Here is a 19,234-nt window from a genome sequence, read left to right on the forward strand (position 1 = left end):
GGAGGTGAGTTACTCGCTGCAGTATTCCTATCTTCCAACCGGCTCTTGTAGGTATGTTTGTGTGGTGAGTCCAATTGAGTTTCTGGTCAACGATAACCCCCTGGATATTGGTAGTAGGGGATTCAGTGATAGTAACATTGTTAAATATCAAGGGGTGGTGGTTAGATGGTCCCTTCTTCATGATGGTATTTGTGTGACACGAATGTTACTTGCCACTTGTCATCCCCATCTGGATATTGTCCGGATCTTGTTGCATTTGAACATGGACAACTTCCGTATCTGAGGAGTTGTGAATGGTGCTGAACATTGTGCATTCATCAGCAAACATCCTGACTTCTGATCTTATATTAGTGGGAAGGTCATTAATGAAGCAGTTGAAGATGGTTGAGCCTAGGACATGACCCTGAGGTCCTCCTGCACAGATGTCCTGGAACTGAAATGACTGACCTCCGTCAACTGCAACCATCTTCCTATTTGACAGGTTTGACTCTAACTACCAGGAAGCTTGCTCCTGCTACCTATTGATTTGAGTTTTACTAGGGCTCCTTGATGCTTCACTTGGTCGAATGCAGCCTTGATGTCAAGAGCTATCACTCTCACCTCACCTCTGGAATTCAGCTCTTTTGTCTATGTTTGAACCAAAGATTTAATGAGGTCAGGAGCTGAGTGGCCCTGCTAGAACCCAAACTTGGTGTCACTGAGCAGGTGATTGTTGAGCAAGCACTGTTTGATAGCACTGTTGGTTACACATATTTAACAGTGAAGTACCCACAATCCTCTGAGCTGGAGAGCTTGATAGACGCTCAATCCTTTGAATGAAATAAATTTTGCCTCATCTAAGTCCTAAATGACTGGCTCCTCATCTGGAGACTTAATCCCCTTGTTTTACGTTTTAGCTTCCCTCCGCCAGCAGAAACTGAAATAACTCCACAGAGGCCAGTATCCCGTCACCAAGTCACCCTTTATTTACATGCGCATAGCACTTGGCATTGGTTCAGCTAGGTCAGAGCTGGCTCCTAGAGTAAGCAGAACCTCTGAACCTCCTGTTTACATCTCTCAGCCAGGACTCCCTGTTTGGACCAGATTAAAACCTCAAAATGGGATTATTATATCTACCTGGCTGACATCGTTCCAATCGCTACATTCCTCCTCCTCTAAGTCCTGGGATGTAGGTCCATTCTTTTTCCAGATGCTTCTCCACATTTTCACACCAGGTTTGGTTCCACCAACTCTGCCTCAGACCATGTCAGTGAGTATCGGTCCATAGCCTGCCTCTTGTACCCAGAGTGTCTTGGCTGAATTTGTTCATTTTCTTCCATCATTAATGCTGTCGAGGCTACAACATCTATCATGTCCATCTCGTCCTCAGAGGTTTCTTTCACAGGAGGGGGAGGGGGAGAACCCATGGATTCTGATCTTTTTGCTGGATGTTTTATGGGCATGTTTGCAAGGTCAGAGCTTTCATATAGTCCATGTGCTTGTTTCTCCTCCCTGAACTTTGCACACCTCAGGATGTAACCTTGTGTCATTCACGCCTCTTACCCACACAGGGTCCTTCCCGTGGTTTCAGCATCAAAGTTCATCTCCTGAAGCAAACTGTCTCTCTCACTTAGAGGAGTCTTGTGTCCAGCATTGGCATTCCTGATGCCATTTCACCCTCCTCCCAGGAGTGGGACGATCAGATTTAACCTAGTGCAGAGTCTTCTCCCCATTAGTAACTCTGCTGGAGCTGTTCCTGTAGTTGTGTGAGGGGTGCTCCTATAATGTTTCATAGTAATAGAAACAGGAATAGGCCATTTGGCCCATAGAGCCTGCTCTGCCATTCATTTAGAACATGACTGATCTATCCATCATCTCAGTTTCTCCCACATGCACTATCCCCATCACTCTTAATTCCCCTACCATACAAAACCCAGTCAACTGTGTCTTGAACATATTTAAATGAAGCTGCTTCTACTGCTTCCTTGGGCAGAGAATTCCACAAATTCACTACTCTCTGGAAAAAGCAGCTCCTCCTCACCTCTGTCTTAAATCTACTCCCCCTAATCTTGAGGCCATGTCTCCTGGTCCTAGTCTCACCCACCAGCAGAAACAATTTGCTTGCTGCTATCTAATGCATCGCTTTCATATTTTAATGTGTTTCTATAGGATCCCCTCTCATTCTTCTAAATTCTAGTGCACACAGTCTCAGGTGGCTCAACCTCTCCTCATAGGGTAATCCCCTCATTTCCGGAATCAACCTGGTGAACCTCCTCTGCACCATCTCCAAAGCCAGTACAGAGGAACTTCAATTATCCAGCATCTAATTTAACTGAATTCTGGATTAACCGAACAAACTCACAAGGTCCCGATGGTTGGCTAACTATGTTATCTAGCATTCGATGAACTGAACAAAATACTCTCCGCCCGTGACCTTCGGATAACCGAGGTTCCTCTGTATATCCTTCCTCAAGTAAGGAAACCAGAACTGCACACAATACTCCAAGCGTGACCTCACCAACACCTTGTACAAGTGCAGCAGAACCTCCCTGCTCTTAAATTCAATCCCTCTAGCAATGAAAGCCAATATTCCATTTGCCTTCCTGATTACCTGTTGTACCTGCAAATCAACTTTTAGCAATTAATGTATGAGCACTCCTAAGTCCCTCTGCAAAACAGCATGTTGCAATCTTTCACCATTTAAACAATACTCTGACCTACTATTTTTACTTCTAAGTGGATAACCTCATATTTACCAACATTGTACTCGATCTGCCAGACCCTTGCCCACTCACTTAACCAATCTAAGTCTCTTTGCAGACCTTCCACATCCTCTGCACAGTTGCCTTCCCTATCAATTTAGTGACATCAGCAAACTTGGATATGTTACACTCAGTTTCCTCTTCCACATCATATATCATGAATAGTTGCAGTCCCAACACCAAACCCTGCAGCATCCCGCTCACCACTGATCTCCAACCAGAAAAACACCCATTTATCCCAACTCTCTGCTTTCTATTGGTTAACCAGTCCTCTATCCATGCTAGTACATTCCCTGCAACTCCATGCATTTTTATCTTATGGATGAGTCTTTTATGCAGCACTTTATCAAAAGCCTTCTGGAAATCCAAGTACGCAATATCCACTTGTTCCCCTCCATCCACTGCACTTGTTACATCCTCAAAGAACTCTGCTATGTTTGTCAAACAGAACCTTCAAAAAGGAACCAGCACAGTTTGGTATCGAGAGAAGCTGTAGGCTTTAAAACTGTCTTCAAAGTTTGGACTACTCTTTCCACCAGTCCATTGGATTATGGATGGTATGGAGCTGTCCTTACATGTAAAATTCCATTCGACTTAAGGAAATACTCAAATTCTCTGCTGATAAATGATGGCCCATTGTCTGTGACCAATACCTCAGAGAGTGTGTGTATCGCAAAAGATGCTTGTAAATTTTCAATCATCATCCCCATTTTGATGAATGAATTCTATACATGTCCAACCGCTTTTTAAAGGCATCCACAATGACTAAAAACAAAGAGCCAATGAAAGGACCAGTATTGCCAATGGGTAACTGAATCCAGGGTTTACCCAGCTAGTCCCACAAATTTGGGGAAACTGCTGGTGGCACTTTTTGTCCTTGGCATTCTGGGCACTGCCCCACCGACACAGTTGTGGTGGCATCCACCCCTGATGGCCAGACATAACTTTTCACCAGCATCTTAATTTGGGAACCCTGAAATGACCCTGATGGAGTTCAGCCAATGTCTGGAAGCAACCTGTGCTTGGAAGAATCACTCTTGCTCTCTGTAATAAAATGCCATCATCTACGGTCCAGGTCAAGGTCCAGGTCCAGAAAGATGTCAGTTTTGGTTGTGATGGTCCTTTTGTTTCCCCATCACCACTAGTTGCTTTAGTTTTGCCAGAACTTTATCTTTTTTCATCCACAGTCTGATATTTCAGTGGTAATGGAAATGTATCCAAAGAGTTTAAAATCAGAATGGACTCTTCCTTCGGTGCAACACTGCTCACGTATCTGCCAACGGGAGATGGCTCAAAGCATCCTCATTTGCTACTCGGCCTTGCAGAGAGTGTTCCAATTTATAATTGAATGCACTTGGAAGAACAGCCCACCACTGAATTCAACCCGGAGCTATGGTGGCACGGCCTTGTCCACTTCGAGTAGCCCTAACTAGCGCTTGTGGTCTGTTACAGTTACAAATTTACATCCGTACAAGTATTAGTGGAACTTTCTCACACCAAAGATGACTGCCAAACATTCTTTCTCTATCTGGGAGTATTTGCACTCTGCACCCGCCCAAGTCCAGGAAGCATGTGCTATTAGGAGTTCCTCTCCATTGGGCCACCTGTGAGCCACCCTACCCTGATACCATACAGGGAGGCATCGCACATCAGCACCAGATCTCGTCTGGTATCGTTGTGTGCCAACACCTGAGACAATGACAGCTGCTCCTTCTCTTCCTTAAACACTACATCTTGGCTGCAAGACCATATCCAAGACTGATTCTTTTTCAATAGCAGATGTGAGGGTGCCAAGATGGAGTTGAACTTTCCTTAATAATCTACAAATCTGAGGAAAGACCTAAGCACCAGTACAAACAAAGAGCTGGGGCATCTTTGATCGCCCTTATTTTATTTTCCAAAGGGTGTAACCCAATCTTGTTAACGATGTAATCCAATTAGATCACCTGGGGTGCCTGGAACACATATTTTCCCCTTCTAAGACATACCCCACCTTGGAGAAACAATTGAGGTCTATGGCCAAATTCTCTAAGTACTCTATTAGTCTTCCCTATTATTAGCACACCATCCCATTAAATGGCGACCTGCAGTAGACCTTGTGAAATGTTTGCCATATTCCACTGAAAAATGGCACTAGCTGATGATACCGCAAATGGCACTCCCATATATTGATATAAATCCTTATGGGTATTAATGTAGCATACTTCTGGGAATCCTCATTCGCCTGCATTGACTAGTACACATGGGTTATGTCTAGTTTAGTGAAGGATGCCTCCTGCCAGGTTTGACTAAACACACTTTGCGAGGGATTGGGTATTTGTCCTGCTGCAGGAAACGGTCTACCATTTATTTAAAATCCCATTCACCTTCACAATTGGTATGACTGGTGCTGTCCATTTCATAAACTGCACTGGTTTGATGATTCCTTTGTTTCCCAACTTCCTGATTTCGGCCTCTATTTTTGCATGTAAGGCAAATGGCACAGGCTCGGCCTTGCAGATCATGGAATTGTTTCCTGGTCAACACACAAGATGGCCTTGGCTCCTTTGATAGTCTCTAGACCTTCCTGAAAAACATTTGCATATTTAATTCAGACTTCTTTCAGACAGCCATTAACTAATTGAGAAATGTTGAACCTGTCAAGGCAAATCTTTCTCAACCAATTTCACCCTGTCAGGCTTGGGCCCAAGCCTTTCACCACAGTCAGTGGTTAACTGAACCAGCTGCTTCTCATGGAACCAACATTGTATCCTTATTCTGTAACAGTTCTCCCACGTAGGTTCCCAGTGTAGCTAAGATCTTACACAATCTTAAGGGTTGGAATCCAGAGTGAATTTTGTTAAAAACTGGTTCTGCAATCACCGATACAGCTGCATGAATATCAACCTCCATTAGAACCAGGTGACCATTTAACCAGATGTGATTTTGATTGGTTCTGATTTGGATGTTGTAAATCAATTTAACTGGTCCAAACCAGCTTTTAGTGGATTTTCCAGGGTGTGTACTCTCCTGGATACCAGCCTATGAACTCTCTTATTCAATTCAGGTCTAGTGGGACTGTTTTGCTATCAGGAGTCAGCATACTGGCAGCAACTACAGTGGCTTGCTGGTCTGTATCCTGAAGAAAGTTGAACCATTTAGCCAAGGCATGGATTTTGTTAGGTTTTTGCTGTGATGTGATTGAGACTCCCTCTGTCCAGGATATGGCTTGTGTAAGGATCTGCAATTGCCTTCAATCAAGTGGTGTACCCCAGCTTAGTTGACCTGGTGAGGGTCAGGTTGTAAGTTTGCTCACTGAGCTGGAAGATGTGTTCTCAGAAGTTTTGTCACCATGCTAGGTAACATTGTCAGTGAGCCTCTGGTTAAAGCCCTGGTGTACTGCCCTGCTTGTTATTTGTGTCTTGGTCTCTTGTGGGTGATATCACTTCCGGTTCTTTTTCTGAGAGGTTGGTAAATGGGGTTTAAAGTGATGTTTCTTGATGGAGTTCTGGTTTGAATGCCAGGCCTCTAGGAATTCCTGTGTGTGTCTTTGTTTAACCTGTCCCAGGATGGATGTATTGTCCCAGTTGAGCTGGTGTCCCTCATCATCTGTGTGTAAGGATACTAGAGATAGTTAGTTGTCTTTTTTGGTGGCTAGTTGGTGCTCATGTATCCTGGTGGCTAGTTTCCTAACAGTCTGTCCAAAGTAATGTTTGTTGCAGTTCTTGCAGGGTATTTTGTATTTGTTTGTTCTGCTGCTTTTTGGCACAGAGTCCTTTAGATTCACCAAGATCTGTTTGTGTGTTGGTAGGTCTTGGGCTACCATGATGCCAAGGGATCAGAGTAGTCTGTTCATCATCTGAGATGTATTTAATGTATGGTAGTGTGACTGAGTCTGAGTGGATTGTCTTGTTTAGGTTTATTGTGGAAGAATTGGTGGACTGTGCTTATTAGGTACCTGTTCTTGAACAGCCTGTTCAAGGTATTTTTCTTTTGACTTCTCATAGTTCCTCAGTGCTGCAGTATTATGGCTCATTTAAATAATGTCCTGATGCAGCTCTGTTTGTGTGCGTTGGGTTGATTTACTCCTGTAGTTGAATATCTGGACAATGTCACTTTTTGCAGCTCTCCATTGGCTTTTAGTTCTACTGTGAGTCTAGGAAGGGATGCCTATTGTTCCCTTCCTCATTAGTGAACTCTATATTGATAAAGATGTGGTTTTGTGTTTGTGGGTTTCTACTAATTTTTGTTCCGTTTCATGATGACAAAGGTTTCATCCACATAGTGGACCCAAAACTTGAGCTAGTTCAGGGGGAGGGCTGTTTGTTCCAACCTCTGCATAACTGCTTCTGCCAAGAATCCTGATATTGGTGATCCAATAGGTGTCCCACTGATTTGTGTAGGTCTTGTCATTGAAGGTGAAGTGGGTTGTGAGGCACCAGTCTACTAGTTTGAGGATGCTACCCTTGCTGATGGAGTTGGTGCTGTTTGATGTTTGTGTCCTTGGTTCATCTAGTAGTGAGGTCAGTGTTTCTTTGGCCAGGTTGGTGTTAATTAATGTGAATATCGCTGTCACGTCAAAGAAGATGATCAGATTGTCAGTTCCTATCTTGGTGTCCACTTCCATCCGCATACCCAGTAATCATAAGCTTCACTTGCTGCATTTTCTAATAATGAAGCCAGATTAGTGCTTGTTTGAAGTCCAGTTGGGCTTCAGCCAGGCACTTTTGTGTGGTTACATCATTAATCCCACATTCCAAATGGCCTTTCAGAATCTCATTAATGACTTAAACCAAAGCGATGTGAATCTGCCAGCTGTTAAACCACATCAAAACTCCTGACACTGATTTCCCCAGTTCTGTAATTGCTGAGTAAAACTGATAGCACCTCAGAATTTTAAGAGACTTGGGAGTCAAAATATTCCTTCAATAAATCCATCAACTCTTGAGAGGTTTTTGGATCTAGTGCCTCAGGAAATGTTAGGTTGCCAATAATTGAAAACGCTGCAAGTCCACAAGCTGACAGGAGAATTACTCGTTGCTTTCTATCTGCCCCAATGTCATTTCCTTGGAGAATATAACACCTACTGGGCTCAGACTTTGACAGCAGGATCAAATAAGTCAAGCTTCCCAAATAACAGCATAGTTCCAGAAATGTTTATTCCACCCCCCCCCCCCCCCCACCCCAACTCAAAGATGCCTGTTGTGAGCAAATTTCTTCAGAAGCATCTCTTCTTTTCCTCTCGTTGCAACTGAGATAACTCCACGGAGACTGACATCCCATCACCATGTCACCCTTTATTTACACATGTGTAGTGCTTGTCACTGGTCCAGCTTCCTCAGAGCCAGCTCTGAGTGAACTGAACCCCTGATACTCTTGTTTACATTATATTTTATTAACTATTACAAACTGCAAACAAACAGCAGTTTGTAATAGTTAATAAAATTAACTATTTTAATTTTGTACGAGAAACAGCAATTCACAGGGAAAGAGGCAGCAAAGCCAGACCCCCAAACCCCACCATACAGCAAGTTCACAGGGAAAAGAGGACGAACCTCAAATCCCACCTTATTATCTCAAAAAGGAAACAATAGACTTAATCGCATATAAACAGTCCGATAAACCGAACAATAAAACAGTGCAAATAACACAGACAACCCTGGCAACTCAGCAAACCACACGACCCACCCACCTTCCAGACACTCAAAGTCAGCCCGCCCCCTAGCCCCTCCCGGCTGACACTCCTGTTTATATTTTTTTCCTGATTATATTATTTTATTCAACAATACAATTTACAAGCAAACAATTAACATTAATAACTGTATACAGAGAAACAGCAATTTACAAGGGAGAGGATCGGCAAAACCAGGCCCCAAACCCGACCGTTCAACCAGTTTCCAGGGAAATGAGGACAAACCTCAAATCCCACTTTCAGTCATCATGAAAGAAGCAGTAACAAATACAGACATGACCATCCAATTAGATAAGAATCGGTGCATAGAATACAGACTCCTCCCCCGGCAACCCAGCAAGCCTCCCATCTTCCGCCACTCTATGGCAGACTGCCCCTACACCCCTTCTGGCTCTCAGTCTGCCTCATGCCCCTTCCAGTTTTCAATCCGCCCTGACACACCTTCCGACCTCCTCTAGAACAGCCCGTGGCCAGAAGGTGTGTCAAGATAGTCCACAGGCCAGATGGCTCATTGGGGTGGGCAAGAACCAGATGGTACGTAGGGGGCAGACCAAGAGCTAGAAGGTGGGTAGGCCGTCCTCAGCACTGTTACCCTGGGCAGGTACGGGAGCAGGTTGTCAGAGAGGTGGTCGGAAGGTGCGAACGGCAGTTAAAGAAGCCAAAAGGTAGGTAGGCCATCCAGATTGCTGTCGATACTCCTAATTATATCTGTCAGCCAGGGCTCCCTCATCGGACCAAGTTAACAGCCCCAATTAAGGAATTTATATTCTCAGAGGCCTACCTGGCTTATCTCATCACAATCCTACAGAAACAACCTTTTAATGTCTATCCTGTTAGGGCCCTTCAGAATCTTGTATTTTTAATCATGTTTGCTTCTCAATCTTCTAAACGGCAGAAACACAGCCTCAAATTATTCATGATCAAACAAATTCATTACGCAAGGAACCAACATAGTGAATCAACAGTGCACCACCTCCATTATATGTTTTCCTAAATGTCAAAACCAAAACTGTTCACCATAATGCTGTACAGTTTTACCAATACTTCTTTTTTCTAGCACTCCAACCCCTTTACAAGAAAGGTCGAATCTATTTGCCATCCTGATTGCTTGCTGCATCTGTCCACTGACATTCAGCATCATTGCACAGGCACCCCCAAATCCTTTTAAACATTAAACGCTTAGCATGAATTTATAGTCCACAGACTCAGACTGACAGTCTGGATTTATAAATTCAAATCCCATGATAGCAACTGAGGGATTACAACTTAATTAAATAAACATTAAGTGAAAAGATGAGACCACTAGCAATGACCATGACCACTGCCAGATTCCACTCAAACCACTTTTGCCCCACCAAATCCAGTCAGCTGTCCTTACCAGATATTATTTACAGGTATTTCCCACCCATATGTAGCTCAGTTTTAACAACTCTCTGAAATGATCTTGCAAGGTACTCAGTTGTATTCAAGAAGGCAGCTCACCATTGCCTTCTCATGGGCTATTAGGAATGGTAAATAAAAACTGACTTTATCAGCAATGTTCACACTGTGAGAATGAATTCTACAATTAAACATTCACCACTTCCTGGTTATTTTCTAAAAGAAGGTATTTTAAATAAAGACTCTTGAATATACAAATTATCTTTTCTCATTACAAGTAATTGCATGGCTTTAGTTTTCTCCACGATTATCTCATCCTTCTTCTGAAGGTACTTTTTTTATTCCTCTATGGGACGTGGGTGTAGCTGGGCAGCCTTTATTGCCCATTTCTAGTTGCCCTTGAGAAGGTGGTAGTGAGCTGCCTTCTTGAAAACTGCTCTCCACCTGTTATGGATTGGCTCACATGCCCTCAGGGAGGAAATTCCAGGATTTTGACCCAATGACAATGAAAGACTGGTGATATATTTCCAAGTCAGGATGGTGAGTGGCTAGAAGGGCAACTTGAAAGTGGTGATGTTCCCATATACCTGCTAACCTTGTCCTTCTAGATGGAAGTGATCATGGATTTAAGAGGTGCTGTCTGAGTATTTTTGGTGATTTTTTGCAGTGCATCTTGTAGATAGTACACACCACTGCTATTGAGTGTGGAGGGAGTTGATGCTTGTGGATGTAATGCCAATCTATCCAATGGGCACAAGAACTTGACGGGTCACACAATGACACCTATTGCCAAGGCATCAAGAAGATGGCCAAGAAATTGATGATGTTTGAATTTGCCTTCGGGTAACAACCTTGGTTCAATGTTAACACTCTTGCCTGTCAGTCCAAGGTTTATGAGTTTGAATCACAAATAGAAGCCCAGATGATAATCTTTGTTCACACTTCTGTTTGCATTCATAGATTACTGCATGGCTGGAGATGCAATCAAACCCTGCAACTATTAGAAAAGCAGGCACGTTGCCCCAATGTACCAACGGCCAAAATATATCCCTCAACTGATGTCACTACAAATCAGATGAATTAGTCATGCATCTCGTTATTATTTCTCCAGCATTGGTGTGTACAAATGACTGCAGTGTTATTTTATGTTCCAACACTGAATACACATTATTGCATACAAGATATTCTATGATACTACCATTGCTGAGTCCTCCCCGATCAGCATCCTTGGGTTTACCATTACCCAGCATCTCAACTGGACTAGTAAAATAAATACGACAAGAGCAGTTCAGAGGCTGGAAACTCTCTGCTAAGTAACTCATTTATTGAGTCACCAAAGACTGTCCTCCATTTACAACTGCGATAGAATACTCCCAATTTACTTCAATGAGTGCAACTCCAGTAACATTCAAGGAGTTCAACACCATCTAAAAAAAGCAGCTTGCTTGATCACATCCCTTACCACATAAAAAAAATTGTTCTCCACACTAGAGCACAGTGGAAGGGACATATATCACTTTAAAAATGCACTGCAGTAATTCATCAACACCTACAATAGCACCTTCAAAACCCATGGTCTCTTCAATCTGAAATGTGAAATAAACACTGACACCACTATTTTAGTTTAGTCAACTCTATAGTCAACACTTCAGGCCATATGTATGGAGTCAGAAATAGAGGGCATGTTTCAGACAGATGACTGCTGTCAAAGCTGAAAAAAACATGTGTTATGTTATCTGCTTTAAGGAAGTAACAGAGATAGGGAATAAAGGTGGGGTGGAGAGGAGAGAACAGAGGGAAAATCTAGGTTTTTGCAGACGGCAAGATGGATTAAATGACTAAAGCAATAGTGGTGCAGGGAAAAGAAGATAATAGTGGGATTTTTTATCACAGGTTATTTGAGAAAACATATTTCATGTTGTGAATAATGCTAAAGATAAGAGGTTTGTATACATAACATCTGAAAGAATGCTTACTAAAACAGCTATCAACTCTTCCCGCAGACAGAAAAGAGATTGTGAAAATACCCTCAAATTTGGAAGTTGATGTAAGGGATGTAACAGAGGAGCAAAAAGATATCACGTTCATCAAACCAATGTCATTGTCCGATATTTTAAACCAGTCACATGATCAATTTCCAATGTTGGTCAAAATCCTGGATGCCCCAGAACAGCAGTCCCCCTTTAAAGATGAGTGGTTTCACTCATTGAGAAAGGGTAGAATTTTGAAAATTTACAAGAAACAGTTGCTGAAGAAAGTTCTTGCAACATCCATGCTCAACAAAGTGAACCGGCATTTCTTAATCTCCATAAACTACAAAGGAACCTTCAGACGGCGGCCTAGAGAGTTTGTGACTGTGTTTGATCTTTGCAATGCCATCAGCCAAGACAGCCCTTTGAATGTTGTGGTAACAAGAGACTGCATGTGGAATGAAGATGGATTATCTTCTCTATGTGTGGGTGACCGCTTAGTCACCATGTTTAGGACCACTACACAACTGATCGTTGATGGCGTAATTCAAAATGTTGACATGCTCATGTGCAATAAGATCACGGAGGAGGAGGAGGAGGATGAGGATGAGACTCTGATGCTTCCCTTGTACCTCGAGGGTCATTTTGTGGAAGATGTCCATGACACCAAGAGATACAAAATTTTGGAAATATGTGATAAATTCAAACTACCTTTTCAAGTAAAAGTCACATCAAAAGATCCTACTTTACCAAATGATATCTTAACAGCATTCCCAGCAATTAAATTGGAGGAAATAATTATGGTACCTAATTTGGTTGTCAGTTTCCATGAACAGCCTTCTGAGTGTTTCTCAATTCCAGTCGAATGGATGACCATGACTGTCTGTCATCTAGAAGACTCTCCTGAGGAGGACTGTAACCTTAAAAATGCAGCCTCAGTGGAAGAGTTGACTGATTTCATGTACTATAATCTGCGGAAATGTTCTTCTCCAAATCTGTGTCCACCACCTCGACCACCCAAAAGACTAAGCAAAGATACTGCCTTGTCAGACTCCACTCCAGTTCAAGCCCCTTGTCGTTCTCCTATTCCAGGTTATATACAGCAACAACCACCTTTACCCCCTAAGGTAAGAATTATCTGATGTCATGAGAAGTATAGTTTGCAGTTCTAGGCACGATACCTCAAAGCAGGTGGCTTTTGAAAGGACTGCAGTCCAGATTCACCAGAATGAGACCAGAACTGAAAGTGTTAGATTATGTGAATTGGTTGCAAACAGTAAGTTTTTGTTCTCTTGAACACACATGATTAAGAGGTGATCTAATTAATGCATTTAAGATAACTAAAGGAGTTGATGCAGTTGCTGGAGATAAACTCTTACCTGTGGTGGTAGAATTCCATCACAAGGAGACAGAAGCTTTAAATTAAAACGAGGCCATTCCGGGATAATGTCAATAAGTATAAACAGGGAAGTGGAAATCTGGAATCTCACACTCAGAAGGTTAGTAAAACCAGCATTAATTGATCAATTCAACTCTGAGATTGATAAATTTCTATTGAATAAGGTATTAAGGAATAGGGAACAAAGCTAAGTGAATGGAGCTGAGGTGCAGATCAACCATCAAATAACAGGATGGTCTTAAGAGGCTACGCCTTCCTCCTGTTCTGAAAAGTAATATACAGTATCTATGTTTCAGTAGTTACTGATTATATTTTAAGTTCACTTGCAGGACGTAGGAATTGCTGGCTGAGCCACTTTGCTCTTGAAAGGTGGTGGTGAGCTGCCTTCTTGATCCACATGCTGCAGACCACATTCTGTAGGTAGATCTATAATGTCATTAGGGAGGTAATTCCAGGATTTTTACCCAGTAGTTATACATTTCCAAGTCAGAATGGAGAATAGCATCATGGGAACTGGAAAGTGATGGTGTTCCCATGTATCTGCTGCCCTTATCCTTCTAGATAGAAGTGATTGTGGGATGGACTGTACTGGCTAAGGAGTTTTGGTCAATTTCTGCAGTGCATCTTGTGGATTTTACACATACTGCTACTGAGCATCAATGGTAGAGGGAATGGATAATTATGGATATAACACTAATCAAACAGGCTGCTTTGTCTTGGTTTCTTGAGTGTTGTTGAAGCTGCACTCATCCAAGTAAGTGGGGAGTATTCCATCACACTCCTGACTTGAGCCTTGGATATGGTGACTAGCTTTAGGAGTCAGGAGGTGAGTTACTCACTGTAGTATTTATTCCTAGCATTTGGCTTGCTCTTGCAGACACCGTATTTATATTGCGAGTCCAGTTGGGGTTCTCCATAATGGTAACCTCCAGCACATTGACAATGGGGGATTCAATGGTGGTGACACCATTCAAAACCAAGAGATAGTAGTTTGATTGTCTTTTATTGGAGGTGATCATTGCCTGACATCTGTGTGGCATGCATGTTACTTAACACTTTTCAGCCTAAACCTGGAAATTGTCCATGTCTTTGCTGCATTTGGACATCGACTGTTTCGGTATCTGAGTCATCTTGAATGATGCTGAACACTGTGCAATCATCAGTGAGTATCTCCACCCTGTATGATTCCATATTCTTTCACTTTGTAAGCTTATGGTGGAGGGAAGATCACTGATGAAACTGCTAAAGATGATTCTGAAGCTGAGATAATTGACCTCTAACAACCACAACCATCTTCCTATGTACCAGCAAAGTGTTATCCCACGATTCCCATTGACTCCAGTTTTGCCAGGGCTCCTTGATGCCTCACTGAGTCAAATGGGGCTTTGATGTCAAGGGGCTATACTCTTACCTCACTTCTGTAATTCAGCTCTTTAGTCTATATTTGAACAAGGCTGTAAAAAGGACCTGAGTAGTCCTGGTGAAACCCAAACTGGGCTTCATGGAGCAGGTTATCGCTGAGCAGTTGCTCCTTGACACCCCTACAATGACACCTTCAATTATTTTACTGAGATCAAGAGTAGACTGATATGAGCACTGATTGGTTGGGTTGAACTTGTCCTTTTTTTAATATACAGGCCACACTTGAGCACTTTTCCACATTGTTGATTCATGCCTGTGATATACCTGTACTAGAACAGCTTGGCAAGGGATGTGGCAAACTCTGGAGCAGAAGTCCTTAATACTACTGCCAGAATTTTGCTGGGGACACATAGCTTTTGTGTTACGACATGGGGTAAAACCCCCTGCTAATTGAAACCTGACACACAGAGACACTCACCTCACCCTGTAATCTGTTAAAATTCGAGAGGTAAAGAGCTATCCCAGAGGTCATTATTTAAAGTAAAAATAACAATTTTATTCTTTAAGTCCACCAGAGAACATTAAAACAACAGCCATTTACAACTCCTTTCTCTTAAATCTATCTTTTAACGCCCACTCTACCATACTGGTCTGATAAAAAACCCCAATTACGATTTACAAAAAAAATATAATCACGTTTCAAAATCAGTCAGCTTTGTTGTTTCTCATTTGTAGATTTTTCGCTGTATTTTCCTGGGTTGTCTCTTCTTCGGTCTTCTGCTGCACAGATTTCTTATGGACTGGTACCTTTCAGAGAGCTATTCTGCCAGCAGTCTGTTACTTCTATGTAGTTCTCCCCATAATTGTTCAAAATCTCCTGTTTTCTGCCCCAAAACATCAGATAATTCCATTGGGTTTGATGTCATCAAAACTATTATACTTCAAATTCAATTGGATTTTAGTACCTTATGGCATAATTTAAACTGATTGGCCGAATTTGAATTTGGTTTTGTTCCATTGAGACACAACTCCAGCTATTTGTTTCAACCAAACATTATCTTTTCACTTTGTTCAGGACTTTCTGTGCTTTCAGTCTGTCCTTGCTAGCTTTTCAACTCTCTTAAAGGTACAATACACACCAATACCTGCATAACACTTTGTCAATCAGGCTTTCCCAATCTTCATGAAGATCAAGGTCACCCTTGATTAATGCATTGCTTTTTCTTTTCATATGCCCACATTATCTCCTCATTTCTCCACTGTAAAATCATATATCTACTGTTAGGGGGCCTATAAGCCATTCCAGCAGTGTCTTTTTTCCCTTGATATTTTCATGATCCTTTGCAAGAAGTAATTTCTGCTTCACGGAAACAGAAAGACTAATTAGTATAATTTATTCAAGGGATGTGGATTTCTCTGATTCCACCAGAATTCATTGCCTATATCTAGCGACCATTGAGAAGGAGGTGATGAGCTGCCTTGTTGAACCGCTGCCGTCCACCTACACCACAGTGCTAAAGATGGAGATCCAGCCCTCTGTCCCACTTCACCCCTTTGTGTCCAACTCTGGATAACATAATCCAAAAATCTACCCTGTAATGATGCCATATCCTTTTGCTTTGTAAACTTATATTCCCTTTTCCCAACCCCATCCACCCCAATTAGTTTAAAGCCATCTATACAGACTTAGTTATCTGATAGGACCCAAACACTGATCATAGCCCTGTTCAAGTGAACACTGTCTCGCCAGAACAGTTCCTTTCTACCCTAGTACAGGTGTCCGTGTGCATGAACTGAAACACATTCCACCCACGCTACTCTGTCAGCCATGCATTTAACTCCTTTCCTTTATTTAGCCCATGCAAGTTCGACCATGGCTCAGGGTGTAATCCAGAGATTATTACATTGGAGATTCTGCTTTATAATTTAACTTCTACACCTATAGATGAAAAATAGCTAATTGGACATTGTGCCTCATAGCTAGGGCCTTCACTATTTCCAAAAAATTCAATAAAAAGGACCAGACCAAGTTTTAACGATAACTTCTTCATAACTTTTCTGCCTTTTGTACCGTTTGTCCCTGTTCATACAGCATAGTATCCTGCAGACCTTATTAACCACATTCACATCTTGCTCTGTCTTCATGATCTGCACATGAAAAGAAAGTTATATTTGGAAATTTTCTTCAGAGACTTGATACAGGTTTTCAAAATGTTGAATAGGTCAGGATATAGTAGATAGAAAGACAATGTTCCCATTAGTCAAATGGTTAAAAATTAGAAGGCACAGACTTAATTGGCAGAAGGACTAAAGGTGACGTGAAGAAAATCTTTTCACAGAGTGAATGTATGACACTAATTGACCTATAAAGGGAACTGAATGAGCACCTGATGAGAAACTAATTGAAGGGCCATGGGGATTGGTAAATTGTTCTTGCACAGCGTTGGCATTGATTGGATGGCTTGAATTCTATGATATCATAAGTCCTTACATTAAACCTTAACTTAGCACTGTCAGGGGAAGTGAAAGAAGACAGAACTTAAAAGAAAGCTACATTGTGTATACATTGGCACAATCAGTATTTTCCAACTCTGTTGCTTAGTTTTCGTTCATGCTGACCAGATCTTAAGTTCACTCAACAAATATAAAGCAATTTTTGGAAGAATAATCTTTGAATCCCAGTTATTTAAAAGGGTTTTCTTTTGGAAAACTCTGTCAAATTAGATATGATTGAGCAATTTCCAAAGTAATATTGTGAATGTTATGTTTCTTAGCTCTGTTATGTTACAGCCAGAAATTATTGACACTTAAGTTCAAGGAACTCTGACTCATAGAATTAAACATGAATACTCTTTATGGGAATTCTAAAAGACAGAATCATCTGAAAATTGAATAAGGAATAGATCCCTTCCAATATAATGCCCTGATTCGACCATTCCTTCAGCTTCCCATCACATCTACTTTTTTTCCTGTTTACCAACTTTTTTGACCTGTCAAGGCATATGAAATAGGAGCAGGAGAGGACCATTCAGCCACTCAAGTCTTCTTTCACATTCATTAAAATTATTGTTGATAATTTTGCTTCAAACAAAAGCTTCCTGCACTATCTCCATATCCTTTATTCCTTTTTTACCCCAAAATCTGTTGAAAATTGTTTTGAATGTAAGAATGTAAAAAGTAGTAGCAGGAGTAGGTCATGTAGTGCCGGGTAAGATCATGGCTGATCTTTGACCTCGATTCGACTTTCTCCCTGTTCCCGTATTCGTTCCTTTCTTTCAAGTCCAACTAAATGACTATCCCTACTGTGGAAGATAGCAATCTAAAATTAAAAAAACAGAAAATGCTGGAAAGATTCAGCAAGTCTGGCAGCACCTGGAGAAGAGAAGGTTGACGTTTTAAATTCAATAGGACTTTTCTTCAAAACTCTTCTGAACCCTCCTCTGAAAACAATCCATTCTGGATTCAAGACATTAACCTTGTTTCTTTCTCTACGTATGTTGCGGGTCCTGCTGACTTTCTCTAGCATTATCCATTTGAGTATAAATACTGAAGTATTATAAAAACCAGCCGATTATTGCTTTTCTCCCCCCTTATTCATTTAGAGGATTTGGCATCCATGCGAAGGCCAGCATTTACTGTCTACGTATAATTATCCTTGAACGTGGTCCAGACCCACTTTCTTTAATACAAATGAAAGGCTTTCTCGGCCACTTTGAGAGACATTAAGAGCCGACAACAGTGCTATGGGTCTGGAGCCACCTGCAGGCCTGACTGGGCAAAGACAGATTCTGGATTAGTGATGTTGGAAGAGCACAGCAGTTCAGGCAGCATCCAAGGAGCAGCGAAATCGACGTTTCGGGCAAAAGCCCTTCATCAGGAATAAAGGCAGTGAGCCTGAAGCGTGGAGAGATAAACTAGAGGAAGGTGGGGGTGGGGAGAAAGTAGCATAGAGTACAATGGGTGAGTGGGGGAGGGGATGAAGGTGATAGGTCAGGGAGGAGAGGGTGGAGTGGATAGGTGGAAAAGGAGATAGGCAGGTAGGACAAGTCCGGACAAGTCATGGGGACAGTTCTAAGCTGGAAGTTTGGAACTAGGGTGAGGTGGGGGGAGGGGAAATGAGGAAACTGTTGAAGTCCACAGAAATGCCCTGGGGTTGAAGTGTTCCAAGGCGGAAGATGAGGCGTTCTTCCTCCAGGCGTCTGGTGGGGAGGGAGTGGCAGTGAAGGAGGCCCAGGACCTTTATGTCCTCAAAAGAGTGGGAGGGGGAGTTGAAATGTTGGGCCACGGGGCGGTGTGGTTGATTGGTGCAGGTGTCCCGGAGATGTTCCCTAAAGCGCTCTGCTAGGAGATGCCCAGTCTCCCCAATGTAGAGGAGACCGCATTGGGCGCAATGGATACAATAAATTATATTAGTGGATGTGCAAGTAAAACTTTGATGGATGTGGAAGGCTCCTTTAGGGCTTTGGTAAGACAGAAGCATTCCTTCCCTAACAACATTTGGGCGGCACGGTGGCACAGTGGTTAGCACTGCTGCCTCACAGCGCCAGAGACCTGAGTTCAATTCCCGCCTCAGGTGACTGACTGTGTGGAGTTTGCACGTTCTCCCCGTGTCTGCGTGGGTTTCCTCCGGGTGCTCCGGTTTCCTCCCACAGTCCAAAGATGTGCAGGTTAGGTAAATTGCCCATGCTAAATTGCCCGTAGTGTTAGGTAA

At 42.3% G+C, this 19,234-nt stretch overlaps 1 protein-coding gene across 1 annotated transcript in view; it reads left to right on the top strand.

Moving 5' to 3' along the window:
- LOC140453413 (protein THEMIS-like) overlaps positions 1 to 19,234 on the top strand; it is a 62,852-nt gene that overhangs the window by 33,365 nt on the left and 10,253 nt on the right. The window contains exon 4 of the mRNA XM_072548063.1: positions 11,796 to 12,889. Coding sequence (XP_072404164.1) covers positions 11,796 to 12,889 — 1,094 coding nt within the window. The remainder of the gene's footprint in view (positions 1 to 11,795; positions 12,890 to 19,234) is intronic.

This window comes from Chiloscyllium punctatum, chromosome 27 (assembly GCF_047496795.1).
Source record: "Chiloscyllium punctatum isolate Juve2018m chromosome 27, sChiPun1.3, whole genome shotgun sequence".
Classification (NCBI taxonomy): Eukaryota; Metazoa; Chordata; class Chondrichthyes; order Orectolobiformes; family Hemiscylliidae; genus Chiloscyllium; species Chiloscyllium punctatum.